The following is a 23,564-nucleotide window of genomic DNA, read 5'->3' as shown; positions in this document are numbered from 1 at the left end:
GTAAAACATTAAAAATTTTTAGGCAACACTGCTTCAAATGACATTTATTTACTAACTGTCATCTGTACTGGATTTCTAGACAGCAGGGAAGACACCATAATAGCAGTTTTCAGGTACCTGAAGTGTTGTCATGTGTAAAAATGATTAGACTTGTTTTGCTTTGTCTTTTTTTGCCCTTCTTGTGTACCACCCAGCCCCCAGAAGTAGTAGAATTGAGCAGAAGCTACAGAGAGATTGACTGAAGGCTTGATATAAACAAACAAAAAAAAAAAATTCCTAATAATTCAAGGTATGTCTAAAAGCAGAATGGGTGGAATCCAGAGGTAATACACCCCCAATCATCAACTCTATGCAGGTGAGTCCCAGATTTACTTATCTAGCTCTAACCTCTCTTTTAAGCTCCGGTCTCACATCACCAGTTTGCTTCTTAGACATCTCCAAGTGGATGGCAAATAGCATCTTAAAATAAACATGTCAAAAAGGGAACTCATTTTCCCTCTGCAACTGTCCTCTGTTTCAAACTCTCCTATTATGTTGAGAGCACAAAGAACCTCCCAGCTACCCAGGTTTCCAATATGAATATATCCTCAAATACTCTCATTCCACATATCCAATCTGTTCCCAAGTCTTGTTGCTTCTACCTTCACAACATTTTTGCACACATCCCTTTCTGATGTCTGAGTATTATTAGGAGTTTACCATTAAGCTACACCCAGAGATGGATTACTAGAAACCACTGAATATGTATGAATTTATAAAGAAAGATGGCTAAACCTTTTGAACTGGTATAACCTTTATCTTTAAAAAAAAAAAAATACTTCAGGGGAACAGGCAGTAAAATCTTATAAAGTGATTATAATGCCTACTACTCACAGTACTGAACTTAAGACTAATTTTTAAAGCAGACTCCCCTAAATATTAGCATTCCTTTTACCTGATTCCAAAATTTAACAAGATCTAGAACACTGAATCCCTTTTAATTTAGGACTCACTATATGAAGCATTAATTTAACAGCTTATAGTTGCCTACTCCCTCCCTTGCAACCTGCATCCCCAACGTATCAAACTTTTTTAGAGGACAAATGAGAGAGGAGACGAGGATGGATTATTATGTGTGGAAGCTAAAGTCAATGCAGAAATAGAGGAGAAATCATACTTTCAGAAAGAAACAAAACATAAAAAACCAAAATTTAAGATAATTTCTTCCCTACATATTATGCCCTCATCAATTCTATAAAGGATTAAGGGAGGTAAATACAACGATCATATTTTCAAAAACCAAAAATAAGGACATTCATTACTTGCAATTAAGGATCCTTTCATTTTATCTTTATATTATATACCCCCCCACTCACCTAGCATAGTATTTGGCATGTATTAGATAATTAATGAATATTTATTAAATGAATGAAATAAAAAAATGGAAGGACTGCCTACGTATGCCCACCAAACTAGATAAGAAAGTACACTTATAGTATAGGGAAAAAATAGCATTTGAAACACAGAAAATCATAGATGAGAAAAATCCAAAACAATTCTTAAGTCATAAAACACCTATGATATTTTACATATTAAATGGTATTTACTCCTAGGATGTCAAAGAAAGAAAGGTTCCCTACACGTTAAAATATTCATGGCAATACTATTTTTGTGGTGGCAAAGAACTAGAAACAAAGAGATATCTATAAATTGAGGAATGACTAATCAAATCATGGTACTTAATATAATAGGTTATCGCACTGTAAGAAAGGAATATGAAGAATGCCAAGAAGACTAGGAAGACATATGAACTGATACAGAATAAACAAAACCAGAATATCAATATGTATGATTTAGAACAAAGAAAATACAAAGAAGAAAGTGAAAAATTGCTGTGTCATCTTAAAGTTGGCCCTATTTGTTGTTCAGTCCCTCTCAAACACATTTGACTCTTTGTGACCCTAATTTGGGGTTTTTGTGGCAAAGATAGTAGAATGGTTTGTCATTTCCTTCTCCAGTTCACTTTACAGACGAGGAAACTTAGGCAAACAGGGTTAAGTGACTTGCCCAGGGTCACACTGCGTGTCTGAGGCCAGATTTGAACATGTGTGTGTGCGTGCATGTGTGTGTGTGTGTGTGCGTGTGTGTTCAAACTCATTCTCTACCTCAAATCCCCACATTTTGTTTCTCAGCCACCTTCACATCATCATGCAGTGCCACAGGGTTTACCTCTGAACTAGTATTCTATCAACTGCCCTGAGTCCCTGGGTTTTTCACTGGTAAACCTTCACCATTTTTAGTCCCAACATAGACGGCCATGAATTCCTAAGATCATGAACAGAGAGAAGAGTGACTGAGACACTATAAACCACCTAGCTATACATGAAGAAAACATAATGAGAAATTAGCAGAATTTAAAGACATAATGGCCATCAAGATAACACAGAAAAAAAGTTTCCTCTGAGGAAGAAGAGAATCAAAAGGGGAAAAAAAAAATAGGAGTTGCCTTTATGAACCATGAAAAAGATTCCCCATCCCTAATAAAAATCAAATCAAAGTTATCATTCCCAGTCCTTCCTGAAATGTTCCTGACCCAGAACACCACTGGCCCAGCCACAACTCCCTTTTAGTTGATGTCTTCTCCAAGTAAGATGTAAACTTCTTGAAGGGCAGGGATGTTTTACCTTTTCTCTTTGTATTCCCACATCTTAGAGCGCATTTCTTTTCTTTTCTTTTTCCCATTTGGACCTGTGATTTCCTTGGTGTCCATTTACCAATGCAGCCTGATACAAGTCTTATTGTTTATTTTGTTAATATTACTGTTTCTCAATTAATTTTTAATTTTAACATTCATTTAGAAACATTTTTTGTTCCAAATTCTCTCCCTCAGTCCTGCCCTCACACCTTAAGAAGGCAAACAATATCATATAGACTATACATGTGAATTCTTCTGCAAATTAGTCTTACAGAGTCACCTATGGTACTGGGAAGTAAAGTAATTTATCCAGTGTTACACAGCTGACTCATGTCAGAGCTGAGAAGAATACTCAAGGTTCCTGAACTCCAAAGCCTGGCTTTCTAGAAAACAGACTGGTTTGCATTTTTAAAATCATACAGAACTTTTTGTTATCCTTTTTTTATAACTTTTTTTTATTATTTCCTCCTAAGGAAAAAAAGGAACATCTTTTTAATATCACAATTCTTTAGTTGATATTATATAGTTAGATTCAAGTCATGGAAGACCACCATCTCTAAGAACTAAAAGTAATGGTCATTTGAAAGGCAACGAAAAACTATGAGGCAGACATGAGCAAACAGTCAAACATTATAAAAGAAGAATAGTGCAGAAAAAAACAGTCCACAGGACATGACGGATTAGAAAATAAGGCAAGTTGATTACACAGTATTCACAGATGACCTCCAACAGATCCTGACTCAGTGACCCTGAACGAATTACTTAACCTTTCAATTCTCTAGGTGACTCTCTAAAATTATAATTTGCAGAAAAGACATTGACATACATAAAAGAAGGTTTTCATCTAGTAATTCCATATCAATTAAGTCACATTTACAATAAGTCAATCAACTGACAACCTTTTACTATATTCTAGTCACTGTGCTAAGTTCTAGGCAATACAAAGAAAGGTGCAAAAAAAAAAAAAAATCCTTCCCCTTCAGTACCTCATATTCTAAAGGCAACCTTTACCTTACTTGGATGGTGCCTCTCAACACTTCAGATATGGGCTCTAATAAAATCAGAATCAGTTACTTAAACTAACAATTTCCATTTAATCTCCATTAAGCTGTATTTTCTAAAAACTGGAAAAGACGTGTGCCAGTCTAGAAGAAAATTATCCTAAACCATCTCATTACATTTTAAAAGAAATCAATTAGAGCTGATACTAAACAATGAACATAGAAACATTTTTCAAAAAGTTGCCAAAAAAAGACCACAATATACATGACCCTGCGATATATCCTCCTCTAAAGAAAAGATTTAAGGGAAAAAAAAGTGAAAATGCTGATATCTGTGTTGTTTTTGGCCTGAAAACATGAGCAAAACACAATAAATTCAGCACTACTTCACTGCATTAGCAAAGTGATTTTTTTTTAACACCTCATCTAAAATGCCAGGATCATAACCACATCCAAGAATAATGTATATTTAAACTTGTCACATGCATATAATTCATATCCCACTGTTAAGCAGATAGCAGGGTTGTAGAATCGATATACTATTAAATCAGTATTATAGAGGTGGCAAGAATACAATTCCAGTGGAATAAATACCAAACTTTTTCTTTGGTAGCGATTTCACCCACTACGAAAGATATTCTTTTTCTTTAATTAGGACCCAAATAATGTTAATCATGCCAATAATGACTATTTCCTATGCTACTGTTAGTAATAGCAATTTTTTCACTATTTTATTATTATGGTAAAACTGAAAGGATATTCACTGGCTAAAGAAATTACACTATTAAAGCTAATGAAGACTGTCGAAGAGAAGATGTCATAGTGTATGCCCAAGATCTTAAGCTAGTAAGAAAAATATGGTACTATAATATGTTTAATATCAAAAAGCATAATAATAAAATGAGGTAGTAATAAAAGAATAAAAATGAAGTAGTTGGAGTATCTAACCATACAAAAGTACCACTAAAAAAAGAAAAATGATTGAATACTTTTATCTATGTCCCAAAAATATCAGTCTAAAACAGTATGGCACTGTCACCACAATCAAGTGAAGTATGATGGAAAGAGTATAAAATTAGAAAATAAGAGACTGGCTAGCATGAAAACTCTTTAAAGATAGGGATTCTATAATTTTTAACTTTGAATCCCTAGTTAGCAACAGTGCTTGTCACATAGCAGACTCATAATAAATGCATTGAGCATATGGCTTAGTTATGTCCAGTATGTCAGTTGTCAAATTTGTCATTATTTTTGCAACATCTCTCATATCTGACCCTTTCTGACTGCCCATATAACAACTACTTTAGTTCAAGGCATAATCACCTGGGACTACAGCAATGCCTTACTAAATGGTCACCCTTCCTCAAGTCTTTTCACATTTCCATCTATCTTCTACATATAGTTGCCAAAGTGATTTTTTTTAAGCAAAGGACTGACCATGTCATTTCCCTAATGAAAAATGAAAAAACTCAAGTACCTCTCTATTGCCTTTAGGATGAAATATGAACTACTGCTTATTTTATGATTTTATTCCAAAGACAGCAAGCACCAAATAAAATGAGCACAATAGTATTCTATTACATTTATTTATTATAATTTGTTAACCATTTCCCAATTAATGGACAACCTTTCAGTTTCTAGTTCTTTGCCACCACAAAAAAAAAAAAAAAAAAAAGCCTGCTTTAACTATTATTTTGTATAAATGAATTCTTTTCCTCTTTCTTTGATCCTTTTAGGGTATAGGCCCAGTAGTAATAGTTACATCAAAGATGCATGCACACTTTACTGATATGGGGAGCTTACCTCCAAACTGATTTCCAAAGGTTGGATCAATCTATAGCTCCACCAATAGTGCATTAGTATGCCTATTTTCCCAAAGCCCTTCAAATATTTCTCATTTTCATTTTTTTTTGTGTGATTTTTGTCCACCTGAGAGATATATGTAAGAACCTTAGAGTTGGTTTAATTTGTACTTCTCTATTAGTGATTTTAATATTTCTTTTGATAATCACTTGGGTTTCTTTCTTTAAAATTGCTCATTGTTATCTTTTGACTATTTATTAATTAGGAAATGGATCTTGTTCATATATATTTGAATCAGTTCCTCCTACATCTTGAATATTAGACCTTTATCAGAAAAACTTGCCGAAAAAAGTTTCCCCAATTGTCTCCCTTATAGTTGTAGATATGCTGGTTCTTTTTGTAAAACACACATTAATCAAAACTGTCCATTTTGTCTTCTGTCATCTTCTCTATCCTTCATCTGGTCGTGAATTCCTCTCTCCAAAAGTCATCTTTGCTCCTATGTTTATGATGTGAACTTTTACATCTTGCTAATGCATCCATCTGGAGCTTCTCTTAGTGCATATATATGGTGTGAGGTGTTGATCTAAACATAATTTCTGTCAGACTGTGCTCTAACTTTCCCAGTAGTTTTTGTAGAACAGCAAATCTTTACTCCAGTAGTTGGTCTTTGAGTTTATCAAATGCTACACTACCAGATTCTCTTGCTTCTATATGTTGCTTCTGTTTCACTGATCCACCTCTCCATTTTTTAACCAGTGCCAAATCATCTTTATTTCTAATTTGTAGTACAGACTAAAAATACAGTACTGCTAGGGCCTCTTCCTTCACATTTTTCATTTCTCTTGATATTCTTGATCTTTTGTTCCCCCCAGATTAATTATTACTATCTTTGGGGTATACATGGGGTATATATATTCAAGGAAGATTAGCATCTCTGGGGTGAGGGCTTTTCAGGGCTGTTTATTCACCTTTGGTATTCACCTGCCACTCCAAGAAACTGTAGCGTGTGTAGCAGCCACACTCAGGTAAAACTGTTTCAGCAGACAGGCTAAATCAGCTTGAGGGTAACTGACAGACCTCAAAATTCTCAGTGAGTTAAGGGGCTATCTACCCCAAGCGTATGAAGACTTCCCTTAGCTGAATAGGCAAATGTGAACAATTTGTTCCAATGAGTTATGAAGGCAGGTGAAGCAGATGCTGTGGAGTGCTTAGAGCTTGGTTAAACATCAAAAATGCCACAGTCATCCACTGTATCCCAAGCTATCACCAGTCACCTTGAATTTTGTCTTGCCCCTGGGCTCTGATAACTCTGGAAGAATGAGGCCAACAACTTCGCACAACTCTGTCTCACTTAAATCCAATTTATGTGCCAGTCAAAAGATATTCACCCATACTACTTTATTATTTTTACCTACCTTGAAATCCTGTGATGATAAGCAAGTGATGAAGCAGCTGGTACAGATACACTGGGAACTGTAGTCACAATCCTGAACATAGGCATCCCAGGGCATAGAGCCATCTTCTCACTAGACTGAAGCAGCAGTGGGATTGGCAGCCCCCTGGGTTTCTGAGCAGCCTTTTTGAAGGACTGCACTGCTCACCTCCTGTCATGAGGAACGGGCAAGAAAAGGTGCCCTAAAAATTGTCTGCTTCACCTAACCTAACCCTGTCCTGCTTACCACAGCAGGACGGGATGCTACTCTGTGCTTGAAACACAAAAAAATTTTTCAAAAGCTTTTGCAAAGATGATTCCACTCAACATTGGTACAAGGAATATGTATACAATTATGGACAACACAAAATCCAGTAAACCTGAAAAACGAACAGCTCCTGGTGTGGGAGAACTCAACAGATGTCCCATCCAAATTGTCCTGCATGAAAAACAAGACTGGCAAACAAAGGCCATCTTACTGAAGTCAGAGCTGGACACATCTTTTTCTAGTGTGGTCACCATGATGAGGAGTGTAATGAAGCCAGCATTGATTTTGCACTCAGATCTAATCAGTAAGCAAGCTTGTGTGCCTCCAAAAAGGAGTAAATGAGAGGCTCATGACAACGCAAGTGAAGTGCCATGCCATCATCATCAGTGTGCATCGTCCCAACGTGACGAATCCTGATGAAGTCAAAGAAAAATTTTACAAAACCTAGAGACCCTCATTCTCAATATGCCAGAAAAGGATGAGCTTATAATTCTAGGTAACCTTATTGCCAGAATAGACACAGACTATCAGTTATCACAGCAAGGAATTCCTTAGGAGGAATGGAGTCAGAAACAGCAACAGCAATGGTCACTTACTATGGAAACTTGTGTGTCTCATTAACTTCTCATCACCAACACTTCTATTTACCTAAATGCAATAAATTGCGTGGATGCCCGCTTACAATAAACACTGGCATTTAATAGATTGTCATTGTAAGGAGAGAGTGAAGGCCAAGTATGGTGCAGAGTGCTAAATCAAACAGAGGCTTAGTCTCTCCAAGTTAAACATTTCCATTTAAAAAAAAAATCAATCACCCCAAGGCAAAATGACTACCAGAAGACTTAATGTCAACAAATCAGAGTGCTGGTCCATGAAGGAACAATTTGCGGCTGACTTCAAGGAAAAGCTAAGCCAACACAGAGTTCACAATAGTGGAACAGAAAAGGAAGGGGCAGCTTTCAGAGATTTGGTGTATAGCATTCCATTTACTCATCTGGCTCAAAATACTCACAAATATTAGGACTGGTTTAATGAAAATAATATGGAAATCCAAAAGCTACTAAATGAAAAATGAGAACTTTACAGGGTTTACCAGCAAGATGGTTCTTCCATCTCTAAGAAGGCAGTGTCTAACTCCATTGAAAATAAAGTACAAGCAGAGCCTGGAATGATATAGGATTCTTGGCTCAGTAAGAAAGCAGATGAAATTCACTCTCTCACTGATAATAATAACCCAAAGTGCTTCTATGATGCCCTGAAGGTTATTTACGGACCAAAGACCTATGGTGCATCTCAATTACTCAGTGCTTTATGGAGACACACTGATCAGTGATAAGGACATGATCCTGGAGAGATGGGCTGAAGACTTCCATAGTGTTCTCAAGAGACCATCATCAACCAATGCTGAAGCCACTGACTGTATACTTCGGAATGAAGTCAATCCCTCTCTAGTCAAAATTCCAACTGAAGAAGAAGTTTTGAATGCCATTACACTCCTCTTGTATGCCAAAGTGCCCTGGTGCTGATTCTATTCCAAGTAAGATTTTTTTTAATGATATTGAACACAAATTGTCTTCTTTCACAGGTTTTTTTTTTCCTGGTTAGGTAATCGCATTTTATTTTTTTAATTATTAATTTACTTTTAGTTTTCAACATTCACTTCCACAAGATTTTGATTTCCAAATTTTCTCCCCATCTCTCTCCTCTCCCCACACCAAGACAGTGTGCGTTCTGACCCTGTTCCCCCAATCTGCCCTTCCATCACCCTTCCCCACTTCTCTTATCCCCTTCCCTTCTATTTTCTTGTAGAGCGAGATAGATTTCTATACCCCAGTTCCAACTGAGATTTAAAAGGCAGGGAGTTCACTGTTCATACAAAAGCTGACAGAAATTTTTCAGGTTATACTATAAGAGGGTAGTTCAAGAATGCCTCCATTGTCCATCTCTATAAAGAAAAAGAAAATAGGTTGTCCTGTGACAATCACAAGGGTGGTCACTCTCTTAGTCACTGCTGGCAAGATTCTTTCCAGAATCCTCCTTGATAGGCTGATCCTTCACCTGGAAGACGGTCTTCTACTCAAGAAACAATGTGACTTCAAAAAGGGTCAAGGAACAGTCAATATGGATGGTGTTTGCTGCCTTCTCAACTCAAGAAGAAATGCCAGGAGCAGAACAGAGGTATGTGCACAATGTTCACTGATTTGACTAAGACTTTGATGTTGTCAATTGTGAGGGCTTGTGGAAGACAATAGCAAAATTTGGTTGCCTGGAGAAGTTCATCAGTATTGTATGCCAGTTACATGACAGTATGCTTGCATAGGTTCTAGATAATGGTCCAGCATGGTGTGCCTGCATCTAAGAATATACTATGCTCTATGAGCAAATAAGAGTTGCAGTAGCTCAAAAGAAATGTGAGATGTGCAAATTTAGAGACCTCTTTCATCCCATATATTCATATGGTAGTTTGTACCCAACCTGTAGGAGAGCCTTCCTAACTCACCTTGGTCTGATCAGTCATAGTCAAACACAATGAACACTGACCCCAACATAGTGATGCCATTTTGGTCTTCTCCACCAACTATGTTTTCTAGTTATAGAATTAATTCTTTGGTAGTATGAATTGTAATTAATATAGAAATTCACTTATCTAGTACTATAATTTTGCTTCTATTGGCTCAGTCTACCCGTGAACAAAATTAATATTTCTCTACTTGTTTAGGTCTGTCTTTCTTGCTGCAAAGAGTGTTTTATATTTGTGGTCATAATAGTTTGTGGGGGTGGTGGAGGTCTTATTAGGTAGAATCCCAAATTCTATAGTTATTTTGAATGGAATATATTTATCTCTTTCTGCTTGTTTTATTGGTATCACACAGAAATGTTGATGATTTATGCTGATTTACTATATATCTTCCAATTTTTATGAAACTATTATTACAATTAACTTTTAGTTCACTCTAAGTTTCTCTAAATAAGCCATCAAATCATGTGCAAAAAACGATGACTTTATGTCTTTTTCGCCTATGCTTATTCCTTACAATTTATTTTTCTCATCTTGCAACTAATATTTCCATTAACATAAACCAATAGTGGTGATAATAGACATTCCATCTTTACCTCTGATCTCATTAGAAAGATCCCCCATCTTTGTCCACAGTGCATATAATGGGGTTCTTAGTTTTAGAGATACTATTTATCACATTAAGGAAAATTGAGTTTCTTCCCATGCTTTCTGGTTTTGTCAGAAATAAGTAGTGAATATTTTCAAAAACTTTCTCTCCATCTATAGATATAATCATGTGATTAATATATGTTTATAATTTTCCTAATATTAACCAATTACATTCCCAGAATTAATACAACCTGGTTGAAGTAGATAATCTTTTTGATATGTTGTGATAACTTCTTTGATAATGTTGCATTTAAAATTTTTGTCAAATTTTATAACAGTTGACATTTAGAAGTCATTTTGGTATATAGTTTTCTTTCTTTGATTTGTCTCTTGTATAACAAGAAGAATTGAGATTCCTTTTTTTTCCTCTTTTTAACAGTTTATATAAATATTGAAAATAATTAATTCTTTCAATGTTACATAAAATTCACTTATAAATCTAGTTTATGGGTCAGGCAGTTGAGCCTAGCTGAAACAGTGGATTATTGTAGAAGTAATACAAGAGGGAACATTTGCCAGGCAAATCAGACCACAACTCCTATCTCAGTCACCTCTCAAAGGAGAGGTAGCCCCAAGACTTTGAAGCAAAAAGCCTTGGGAAGAGCAGTGCCCCCAAGACTATCAGCCTTGCTTCCACCAGCCCTAGAACTGCAGCCATTACTGAGGGTAGCAATGCAGAGAGGAGGCCACTTTCCTGGCCAGTGTCAACATCAATTACTAACCAACTGCCGAAAATTGACATTTAACTGAAAAGTTCTAGGAGTGACAGTACCCTCAATATCACCAGTCTTACTGCCAGTTCAGTCCTCAAAGACATCATTCAAGGAAGCAACCTTGATTCAACCAGGCAATAGTTTCTGCAGGTGAGATAACCTCTGCCTCCTCAACAAACACAATTAATTAAGTCCCAGAAAAGATTTTGCCACCAAATATAACTGCTACTGCATTGTCATCAGTAAATAATGTATTTATTTTTCTGTATCTGTCAGGTGTTTATAGCCTAATATATGATCAGTTTTTTGTAAAGATATTATGCACAGCTCAGATATATGTATACAGCTGGTGCAGTGAACAGAGGATTGGGCTTAGATGTCAAAAAGTCTTGAATTCGAATCTGGCCCAAGACCTTGATCAACTCACTTCACCTCTTTCTGCTTATTTTCCTCTTCTATAAAATGGGGATAGACACTATCTAGATAGTATCTATATCCCGGGGTTGTTGGGAGGGATAAAATGAAACATTTATAAAGCATTTTGCAAACCTTGAAGTGTTATATAAAAGCTAGCCATTAGTTTCACTTTTAGTTGGGGCAGCTAGGTGGTGCAGTGGATAGGACACTGAGCCTGCAATCAGGAAGACTGAGTTCAAATTCAGTCTCAGACAATTGTGATCCTTGGTAAATCACTTAACCCTAGTTGCTTTAGTTTCCTCATCTGTAAAATGAACTGGAGAAGGAAATGGCAAACCATTCCAGTAGCTTTGGCCAGAAATTCCCTACCTGGGTCATGAAGAAGGAGACACAACTGAACAACAATATTATTTTTAGTAGTAGTATTAATAGCACCATTTTGTAATCACCATAGCAATGTTTCTTATCCAACGTTTCTAAAATTTTATTTAAATTCTCAACTTTTCTCATTTTTAAAAATTTTCATTTGATTCTTAGAGGTCTCAAAGTGGTTCATTAAAGAATCCCACTCTTATAGTTTTGCTATCTATTTCTCCCTGTAGCTAGGTTAACTTTTCCTATAAGGACTTAGATGCTATGCCATTTGGTGCATACATGGTAAATATTGATATTAACTCACTCTCTATAATCCCTTTAAGGATAGATGAAGTTTCTGTGTTTGTTTCTTTTAACCAAGTTTATTTTTGGTGCTGCTCTGAGTACATATCTGCTATCCTTATTTATTTTTTAAGTTTCAGGGTTTGTTACTATTGTTTAATTCAGAGGAATCACTCTTGCCGTGAACCAAACCAGATTAAAAAGTAATTAAGAAATTTTAATAAAATAATTAAAAAATACAATACAACATAGATAATGTTCATTTGTGGTTTTCTACAGAGAGTCTTTTCTTTTTGTGTTTGACACCACTGAGCTAAAACAAAAGACTTTGCTCTAATCCTTCAATTCTGTATAAATCTTTTATGTGTCAAGTGACATTACAATAACCTCCTAATTGGGTCTCTCTTCCTCAAGTTTCTTCCCTCTCTAACCCAGGCTAGAAAAAAAATCATTAAAATAATAAATATATCTTACTTATCTGATATCTAACAATGTATAAGAAAATGCCACAAATCTGAAATAAGAGCCATTCTCCAGGAGAGAAGTGATCAATGGACAAATAGATCAATCTCAACCAATTAAAAACTCTAATAATCAGATTCAAACTAAGACAACTCACCTTTGAAATTAGCAAAGACAATAGAATTAAATGTTGACACAGTTACAGAAAAATAGAAACCCTAAACTTCAGAGAAAGTTGAAAATAACCTCAATCTTTTAAGAAAGCAATTTGAAATTGAATAGTAAAAATTACAAAAACATTCATACTCTTTAACTCAATGAGCTCACTGCTAAATTAATGCCTAAGGAGGTTAGAAAGAATGGAAAAAACAAATCTGTACAAGACTACAAATGGTGCTATTTATAGTAGTAAGGAAGAAAAAAATAATAAACTCCAATGGTTCCCAGTAACCTTTAGGATCAAATATAGAATACTGTCTTTGGCTTTTAAAGCCCCTGGCAGCCCAGCCCCTCCTTACTTTTCCAGTTTCCTTATACCTTACTGCCCCCCCTTACATTCTACAATCCAACAATACTGGCTTACTTTCTGTTCCTCACATACAACACTCTATCTCCATCTCTGGAACTTTGCAGTGGCTGTCTTCCATGCCAGGAATGCTCTCCATCCACGTCTACATTTCTTAGGGTCACTGACTTCCTTCAAGACTCAACTCAAGCACCATCTTCCGCAGGAGGGTTTTCTCTGCCCTTCCTATCCCAAATGCCTTCTCCTCTAAGATTTATTCATTTCCTCTGTATATAGCTATTCATTTAAATGCTACCTCCTTTATTAGTCTATAAACTTTAATTGCAATTACTGTTTCTGCTTTCTTTGTATCCTTAGCACTTAGCACAGTGCCAGGAACATATCAAGCACTCAATAAAAAGTTTGTTGATTTAACTTGATCATTTTCTGATTTCATTTTTCTATATCTAAGAATCAAAGAATATGGGATGTTGTTCTGCCTATGAAAATACTCCCAGTGACACAAAAATTTTAAAAAAAAAAGATATTTGGCCATTGCTCCTTCCTTATGGTAATTCTTGTACATTATTTTTCATACATCTGTCAATAAACATCTTCATTTTCTTTTTGAAAAGCAGCCAGTGAAAATGGAAATTTTATAATATATTTGCTTTACTATTTTAGTGAAGAGGCAATTTTGATTATTTACAATTCTGATTGTAATTCAAACTTTTAGGAATATTAACTACAACAAATCACTGAGACCTTTTAATAATAAAGAAATGTAACCAAGGTAAAGGGCCATAACTAGTCAAAGATTAGTATAAGAAAGGTATAAGCATAAGGCTCATCTAAACTCAGAGCAAAAGAAACTCTTTCCCACACAAATGGAATCTACCCAGTGTCATGCCAAACAAGTTATTTTTTAAAATATCTTTAGGTTTTATGGACAAATGGAATAGAAGATAAATATGGTCCTTTTCCTTAGAAACTGACTAAAGTCATACTAAATTTATGCATAAAGGATACTAATGAAGAAATAGGTCTAAGAGTAATCACAAGAATGTAGTATCAGTGTAAACCAAGTTAGGTTAAACCCACCACTCTGAGCTAAAAAGGACCAAAAGCTAAGGTAAGAAAATGACAGGGTTTTGACTCAGGTTGCACATGCAAAACTAAGCAAACTACAGTAATCAACTGAGGCAGAATGTGTAGGAGAGATGACTGAGTAACAACTGGGGAAAGAATAAGGACAGACTGATGGCCTGGGGCACTGTGCAGATTGGAAGAGTGAAATATAACTTCATAACTATAATACCTATGTTCAGATACTAAGAAAGGTTTAAAGACTATACACACGCAGAACATCTATACCTTTTAGCTAGAGTTGTAGACTCAGTAAAGTGCTTACATAAATTCAGATTAATGTGACTTTAAAAGGCCACATTATGTGACTCTTTAAATGAAATGAGATGGGGAGGAAGAATAAACAGGAACTAATAAATTATCATTGAGGAAGCAAAAATTACCCTGAATATAGAGTGAGAGGCTTATGATTCCGATATCTACTGTCACTTACTCCCTTTGTGACTATGAGCAGTCACACTACTTCTCCAAGTTTCAATTTCATCATACACAAAATGAGATGGGTAAATTAAAAAGTGTTCATTACCTTTTGTTTGTCATGGACTTCTCAAACTGACATTTTTAATACATGATAAAATACAGAGGATTATAAATTGTAGCGTAATACATTTATCAAAATATTTAAAAATAAAAACCAACTTCATAGACCACAAGCAAACTCCCCAACAGTTTTTGAAATATTATATCACAACTATAGAATAATCAGATTTTTTAAAAAACACCTTCCTTCTGCCACAATAAATAAAATCAGAGACCAGAGCCTACTTTTCTTTTGAAACTTTAACAAACTTTATTTAAAACAGTGCCAAGGTCCTTAAAGCATTTAGTTATGAAACAAATATGGCATAGACCAAAGTGTCCTGCCCTCAGCATAAGAAGCAATGCTTTCATTGTCTTTCACTAACTTGCTATACGACCTTAGATAAGTCACTTAAATTCTTTATGTCTCATCTCTTCAAGAAGTATTAAGTATTCTTGTTTCACCAGACTTTCAGATTACAAGAATCAAAAGATATAACACAAGTGAATTGGGCTTTTATAATATGTTGGTATAATTTTTTAAAAGGTAAGGAAAGGAAAAAAATAAACAAATAAATTAATGAGACTAAAATAACAGATTTCTCATATCATACAACTGATATAATTCTTACCTTTCTCTGCTAAATTTCAGTGAATGTAGTATAGCAGGTCTCTTCTGACGTAAATTCCACAAATGTAAAGTGTCATCAGCCAAGGCACTCACAAGAGCTCCCTTTAATATAACGTCAATTATATTACAATTATACATAAATATTAAATATCATTAAGCATCTAACAAAAATTTCTTCTGTAATTCAAAGTCCTTTTCTGGATCTATTTCTAAGAAATTTAGATTTGGAAAGCCTTTCTCTAATCAATATGTTAAGAAAAGTATAATTTTACATGTAGTCAATTATTTCAGGTACTTAAAGTGAAATTTCTTAACACTAGAACCCAGTTGAGAAGCAGAGATGTTCTACTAGACACAGAAACACACAGAGCTAGAGCTCAGACTAAGAATAAACTGATCACTGTTGGTAAATTGAATATTTTATACAACACAGCAGAAAATAGCAGCAATGAAGTAACCTCACTGAATGAACAGGGGTAGCAGGGAGTGGCAGCAGGAGGAATATAAACCCTTATGCCAAACAAGCTATTGTTTATGAAAATGGGAATTGACACAAATTATAATAATTTTATACAAAATTTAACTAACGTAAAGCCAATTTCCACAAGTAGACCAAAAGAAAAAAAGAATAAAAAGATCAGATACCCAAAGGTAGTTTCAACCAATTTTTACTTGAAGTATTGAACTTCTTGGCACTGCTATTCTTTACCACTCTGAGTCTTTATATCATTATGATGACTTACTCAGCCTATATAAATCAGAAAACTAACTCAATTCCGAACCAACACTTCCCATCACCTATATACTTCCCCTATCTTTACTTCCTGTCAGTACCCATTTAATAATGTTAAATTATTAGTTAACATTTCCATAGGGTTTTAGGAATTGATAAGTATCTTACAAATATCTCACTTTATTTTGCATATGAGAATAATGAAGCAAAAGGTTAAGTGAATTGCTCACGGACACAGAGCTAGTAAATATCTAAGGCTAGATATGCCTTTGAACTCAGGCCTTCTGGATTCCAGGTCCAGCACTCTCTCCACAGTGCCATCCTGCTGCTCCTTTTTCTAGATCTATTCTCCATTGTTATTTCTGAAGGCTCTGAATTCCCTCTGCTGCTCAAGTAGTCTCTCCTCCACTTCCCTCTTCATCTTCCATCAAAATAAGTAACACGAGCTCTTCCCAACAAAAGCAGAGACACTGAGGATACCTGACAATGCAATTATTACATTTTTCCCTAGTAATCTGAAATGTTATAGACCAGCTACATTTTTGCTTATTTTCCAAAATATTTTTAATACTGTCTTTCATTTACGTGTTAGATACTTCAAGACCTATAGATCCAGAGAATCATGGAGTTGAACAGGACCTTAGAGATCATCTAAGAGAGATATTAAGACACAGTGGGAAGGTACTAGACCTATAGTCAAGAAAGAATGGGGTTCTTACTCTTAACACTTATTAAATATATAACCATAGACAAGTCAGTTACTTCTGAGTTTCAGCTTCTTCACCTATAAGATGGGGATAATAATACCTATAACTTTTCCTAAAGGATTGTTATAAATATTGCCAACAAACTTTAAGAAGCTATGTATTTGTCAATTACTATTATAGATTTTGTCCAATGCTCTCATTTAGTAGATGAGGAAACCAAGTCCCAGACATGTCAACTGATTACTGGGAGATGATAAAACCACAGCTCTGCTGCATGTGGAATACCCTTTTTCTTTAATTTACAAGTTGACCACAACTTCAAAATCAAAACCCTATTTCTGTGAAAATTATTCATTAAATTTTCTATTCCATATCTGCCCATACTTTGAAGGAATTTATTAAAGTATGTTAAACTTAGATAACCAACATTAATTAAATTTCATTTACATTATAACTAAGTTCATTTTCACAAAGCGTAGTGTAATGGAAACAGGCATTGGCTCTGAAATCAGAGAACCTGGGCTTGAATCCCAGCTCTGACTCCTTACTACCTGTGTAATCTTGAGCAAGTTACAAGTTCCCTGGACCTCAGCAAAATGTAGGGGCTGGCCAAGATACTCATATTCTTTTCCACCTCTTACTCTATGATCCTATGACTAATAAATGAATTGCAAATGAATTTTGACTGTTCTCCATAATCTAGAAACCAGAAGAAAAATATGTATCAATGATTTTCAAACTACTAAGAGATTAAAGTAATTCACTAACCTCATTAATCAGGAACTGGAGCTGGATTACTGCAGCACCACTGTCATGCTGGCAATAACATTCCACTCCTGGACGACCAAAGCTGTGATTAACGCCATTAAGGAGCTTTTGTTGAGAAGATGACAAAAGATATACAAAAATAGCTTGAGATACATATTTTAGTTACCTATTAATGCAGTAAACTATACGATTTAGATTATTGATTATTTATTGTATATTCAACTAATTAGTAAATTTTCTTTTGTTAAGAAATTAAAGGGCAGTTAGATAGAGTGCATTCAGGAAGATTCATCTTCATGAGTTCAAACTGACTTCAGGCACTTAATAGTTATGTGATGCTGGGCAAGTCACCCTGTTTACCTAAGTTTCCTCATCTGTAAAATGGGACATAGAAGGAAATGCCAAACCACTTCAGTGTCTTGGCCAAGAAAATCCCAAATGGAGTCAGAAAGAGTTGAACACGACTGAAACTGATGGGGCTGATGGAAAAACGCAACCCCCAAAAAGGGTCCTTGAAATTTCTCACAAATTTCATCAGCATGTTGAATAAAATGTGCTTCTTAATATCCTTTGTTAAAATTTATAAACAAAGCAATCCAAATTAATGAACACAGGACTTTGGGTTTCAGATACTCCTTGAATCCTTTCAGGTATATCCCTATTACTTTATTCCTCTTCTAAATAACTACTCCTTCAGCCTATCCCCGAACCTAAGTTACATCCACACTGCTAAATATGTGAACTACAAGTGTAAAAAGAATTTAAGACAATTTGTAACATTTCTTCAATGCTATCAGAAAAAAAAGTTCTGTTCAACAGTAAAAATCTTATTAGACATAGCTACATAAAAAAACTGCTTTTTTGTAAGAGTTTCTGCCAGAGGATGAAAAAGATGCTAGAAAAGGTAAATCAAATAGCTACCTGAAGAGTCACCATTCAAAAGTTTCAGACTTTAAACCCATTAAAAAGGGTAAAAGTTACTTTACTTCCTAAATAAAATGCCTTCCTGTCTAACCCAGAACATATTTAAGGGGCAAGGTTTTTTTTTTTTTTTTTAGGCTCACAGATTTAGCTTAAAGCTAGTGCTACTTATTAAGGTAACAAAGACTTATAATTAAGAAAAACTAAGTTTAGGCATTATATCTTAATAGATAAATACAAATATATTAGAAATTTAACTCTAATTATGCTTCTTTTCCTTCAGTGCAGTTTACAAACCTACTCTGGGGTGAAGTGTCAGGGGAAATCAACTACAAAAACTTGAATGGAGCTAGAAGGATTAATGAATGAATTTTAAATCTAAAAGAATGATGGTTTATAATTAAGGTAGAAAATTTAATAATGTTTAAGATCAAACTCAAATCAAGATAGTGTAGAAAGTTACAAAATAATGAATTGCATGATTACTGAGTAATGAAGAATTTATATTGATATTTTCCCCAGTAGCAAGAAATTTAAATAACATTCAAATATATTAGTACTATATTAGTACTAGTACATACTATCCCAGTGTATGACAATTTTATGACAAAAATTATCTGAATCAATATATTAGTGACTTTACTGCAAAACGCAGGCAGAAGAATGGATGACCAAAAACAAGATTAAAAAATATATGGCTACCTAACAGAGTGGTTATGATAATTAAACAAAGTATAAAGAGCTTAGCACAGTGCCAGGCATAAAGTAGGTGCTTAATAAATATTTGTTTCTTTCCTTTTTTCCTTCCTTCAGTATTTTGAAATGGAAGACGACAAGGACTTGTAAAAAAGTCTCATATATATTGTGATTATTTTTTTTCAATTAGAGTACAGAAAGTTGCTAGACAATGGCAAGCAACAGCCAATATCACATACAAAAATGAAACTAGTTATATCTTTAAAAAAATAGGAAATGACTGGCTACTAATGTTGAAGTCAATTCCAAATCAGCTATGTACAGATAGACCACCTAGAAATTCAGGGATGTTATGGACCCATTTGGTAGTATAGTGAAACTATATATGGATCCATCCTGAGAATAATGTTTTAAAATACTCAAAACAAAATATTTATGATTATAAAGGAAGCTGATTATATGAAAATTTAGTTATCAAAATATAATTTTAAAAGAGCTCACTGTCTCCATGTTAAGGATAGGATAAGATAATTGCATGCAATTACAAAATACTCAACCTGACCAATTTAAAACTAACTTTAGATTATGAAGAATAGGAAACAAAAACATGCATTTATTAAAAATCAACTATTCACAAAGATATTCATCTAAATAACACCATTGTTAAAGAAATTTAACTGCTGTAAATTAATTGCCACAATAAAGATTCCAAAAAAATCCAAAAAACCCTCAGAACTAATTTAGCCAAAGCTAGAGGAGACTACAAAGCCCACCTTGCCCCACCCACACTTGACCAAGAATCTCTTTCACAACATCTGCAACCAGGGGTAATCCAAATGCTGTGCAGAGTCATTTTAAAGGTAAAACCCATTTTAAAGGGGTTTGTGGGGGAGTTCAGGAGAGTCCCTGCCTTTACTCTGCCATCTTGGCTCTGCTTCCTGTTCATTTATTTCTGTTACATTTAGGTTCTTACCACTATATTATTGAATGCTAAAGTATTAACACTTTTGATACATTTAAAAACTCATTATTAGTAATCAGTTATTAGTTTATACTTAGATGCTACTTAAATGCTTACCAAGTCCTTATAAAAGACAAAATCATGACATGTATACTCTAACCAAATTCTAGAGTGGCAGAATCCACAAAAACATGGGGTGAAACAAATTTTCAGTCTAAGACAACTTGGAAGATCAACAGGAAAGGTCTATTGCATCAGGGTGAGAGAGGAGCACAGTCCAATGCAGACCAGAACTCAGTAAAGCTGGAGCAGACCTCGGGTGACTGAATCACTGGGAGCTATGGCAGTTTCCAAACCTTCCAAACCACAGATACCAAAGACAATTTAGAAGGTCAGCAGAAAAGGTCCACACAAGAGTGGAAGCACAGTACATGGCAGGCCATACCAGCACAGCCCTGACCCCAGCAAACCAGGAGCAGGCCTTGGGAGTGCCTAAATAAACCTCAGCAGCAGCAGCTGTTTCCAGAACTCTCAGTCCACAGATAGTGAAGGGGTTGAACAACTGGTCAGGAGATAATAGGTGCCTTTTTGCTAGCACTGAGGCAGAACTCTGTTGCTTTGCCGATACTCCGATCCAGGTCCTGGGTGGCAGTCCCAGGGCAAAGAGAAACGACTCAAAGAGGGAATAATATACACACTCAACTGGAAGGTATGAGGAGAAGGGAATAAGAGAAAAGGTGGTGGGGGAGTAATAGAAGTGAGGGCATATTGAGGGAGGAGTAGTCAGAAGCAAAACACTTTTGGGGAGGGACAGGATGAAAGGGGAGAATAGAATGAATGGGGAAACTGGCAATAGTAATGGTGAAAACATTTTGAAGTTTCTCTGATAAAGGCCTCATTTCTCAAATATAGAGAACTGAGTCAAATTTATGAAAATAAGAGCCAATCCCTGATTGATAAATGATCAAAAGATATGATCAATTTTCAGATGAAGTAATCAAAGCTATCTACAGTCATGAAAAAATACTCTCACTATTGGTTAGAGGAAATAATAACTAAAACAATTTGAGGTACTACCTTCTATCTATCAGATTGGCTAGTAGGACAGAAAAGGCAAATGACAAATGTTGGAAGGAAGGTGGGGAAAATGAGACATTAATGCACTGGCAGAGTTGTGAACTGATTCAACCATTCTGTAGAGCAATTTGGAACTATGCCCAAAGGGCTATAAAACTCTGCATATCCATTGACCTAGTAATTCCACTACTAGGTTTGTATCCTCAGAAAGATTTTTAAAAAAGGAAAAAGATCTATGTGTACAAAAACATTTATAGCAGCTCTTTTCTGGGGGTAAAGAATTAGAAGTTGAGAAGGTGCCCACCAATTGAGGAATGGATGAAAAGTTGTGGTATGTGATTATGACAAAATGCTATTATACTATAAGAAATGATGATCAGGATGTTCTCAGAAAAACCTGGAAAGACTTGCATAAGCTGATGCAAAGTGAAATGTACTATATACAAAGTAACAGCAATGTTATGACTTCAATATTCTTTGCAATACAATGATTCAAGACAACTCTGAAGGACTTAGGATGAAAAATGCTCTCCATCCCCAGAGAAACAACTGTTGGTGTCTGAATACAGACTGAAGCATATTTTTTTTTACTTTATTGTTCTTGAAATTTTTTTTATTGTCTATATTTTCTTTCACAACATGACTGTTATGAATGTTGTGCATGACTACAGAGGTATACCCTCTATGGAATTGCCTACCTTCTCAATGGGGGTGGGGTGCAGAGCGAGGAAAAGAGAAAATTTGGAATTCAAAGTTTTAAAAATGAATTGTTAAAAATTCTTTTTACATGTAATAGGGAAAAACAAAACACTAAATATTTAAAAAAAGAAATTGGGAGACAAAAAAAGAAATGAGAACTTAGACTTTAATTATATTTATCATCATTAGTTCTTTAAAGGTGAAGATTTGTCATCAATACACTTTAAAATAAATTAACTCATATTACTATTCTATGATGTCACATTAGGTGTTTCTCCAACAGATACAGATCACAGCCCATGCATGCCTTCCCATCCTGTGAGACTCACATCCACCCAAAAGTTCCTAGGGGATTTACCTAATACATAGGAAAAGATTAAGGGTTGGGTGCCTCTGGCTATACCAATATTCCCTTGCCATATTATCAACTCAGCTTTTTCTCTTATCATAATTTCTTGATGACATCTTTTATTCCAGGTCCTCAGTGATTATATATAGCAGTCTGATTACCTCCCTTATGTTCACCTCTCCATTACTATCTGTGGATTATTCATCTTTAATTTTCAGAAACTATAGTATTTCATGGCTTGTTGACATCATCACACTACCAAGAGACAGTTGGTATTTGAAAGAAAGGCCTTTGTTTTTACAAGAAATTTAAGGTTATCAAAAGAACTTTGGAATTGTCAAAGAAGTTTTGAAATGTCCTAAAGGCAATCCAGACTGTTTTCTCTTGTTTTATTCTGGGCCCAACTAATTCTATTTGTACTATCCGTACCAGATGTACATTTTGATGGATAAGTCAATAGGTTTTCTATCCAAATTCATTCTTCATCCCATTTAACATTTCCTGTGCGGATGGATATTAAAGTCACACTCATGAGTGATTACATATCTCTTCTAGGAGGGCTCTGCAATGTCCTGGAGTTTGATTCAGTGAGCATGGTGTCATCTGTAAGCAGGAATATCTGGAGACTCCTACTATCCAAAGAGAATCACTCTACAACTTAGATTTTGTTCTGAATCTCTCCTATCACAGTGATCAATAGCGTTGGTGGGTATACATCTCCATCTCTCTATTTTGCCAGATTATTTATGAGCAGAAAGTCACTGAATAAGATTATTTCTCTTGTCATACCTTTCAAATAATCTTAAATGATACTAATGTATCAATGAGAGATATACCGGTGGAAAAGAATCTTTATTGTTCTATCAAATCAAATGCTTTTTCAAAATCAACAATTATATAGTTGAATCTTATAATCTCTACATCAATTATGAAAGAGTAAAGACATGGTCCATTATGGGATATAGTTTGTAAAAACCTGCTTGTGCCCTACTAGTATCCTCAATGAAAATTCCCTCATTTCACGTACAAATGACTAGAATAAACATCTGATATATTTGGACAGAAGGCAAACAGACCAGTAGTTATTGTGATTTTCTTAGCTGTCTTTCTGGGGAATATTGATATGGCCAGAGATCTTTTTTTCCCCATGCTTATATTATCTTCCCTTCTGTTATCTTGTGATTTGATACACTAATGCCATCATCAATTTGCTCTGGGATGTATCTCCTTTACATACATTACAACTGCTTTTT

General features: G+C 35.0%; 1 protein-coding gene across 5 annotated transcripts in view; it reads right to left on the bottom strand.

Moving 5' to 3' along the window:
* The window catches only part of STXBP5 (syntaxin binding protein 5), a 214,530-nt gene that overhangs the window by 170,526 nt on the left and 20,440 nt on the right, over positions 1 to 23,564 (bottom strand). For all 5 annotated transcript variants that reach the window (XM_072643665.1, XM_072643662.1, XM_072643661.1 and 2 more), the window contains exons 3-4: positions 17,609 to 17,690; positions 15,402 to 15,502 (exon numbers count right to left, since the gene is read on the bottom strand). In XM_072643665.1, coding sequence (XP_072499766.1) covers positions 15,402 to 15,502; positions 17,609 to 17,690 — 183 coding nt within the window. The remainder of the gene's footprint in view (positions 1 to 15,401; positions 15,503 to 17,608; positions 17,691 to 23,564) is intronic.

Source organism: Notamacropus eugenii, chromosome 2, assembly GCF_028372415.1.
Source record: "Notamacropus eugenii isolate mMacEug1 chromosome 2, mMacEug1.pri_v2, whole genome shotgun sequence".
Lineage (NCBI taxonomy): Eukaryota > Metazoa > Chordata > Mammalia > Diprotodontia > Macropodidae > Notamacropus > Notamacropus eugenii.
This window is presented reverse-complemented; position numbering and strand designations above follow the sequence as displayed.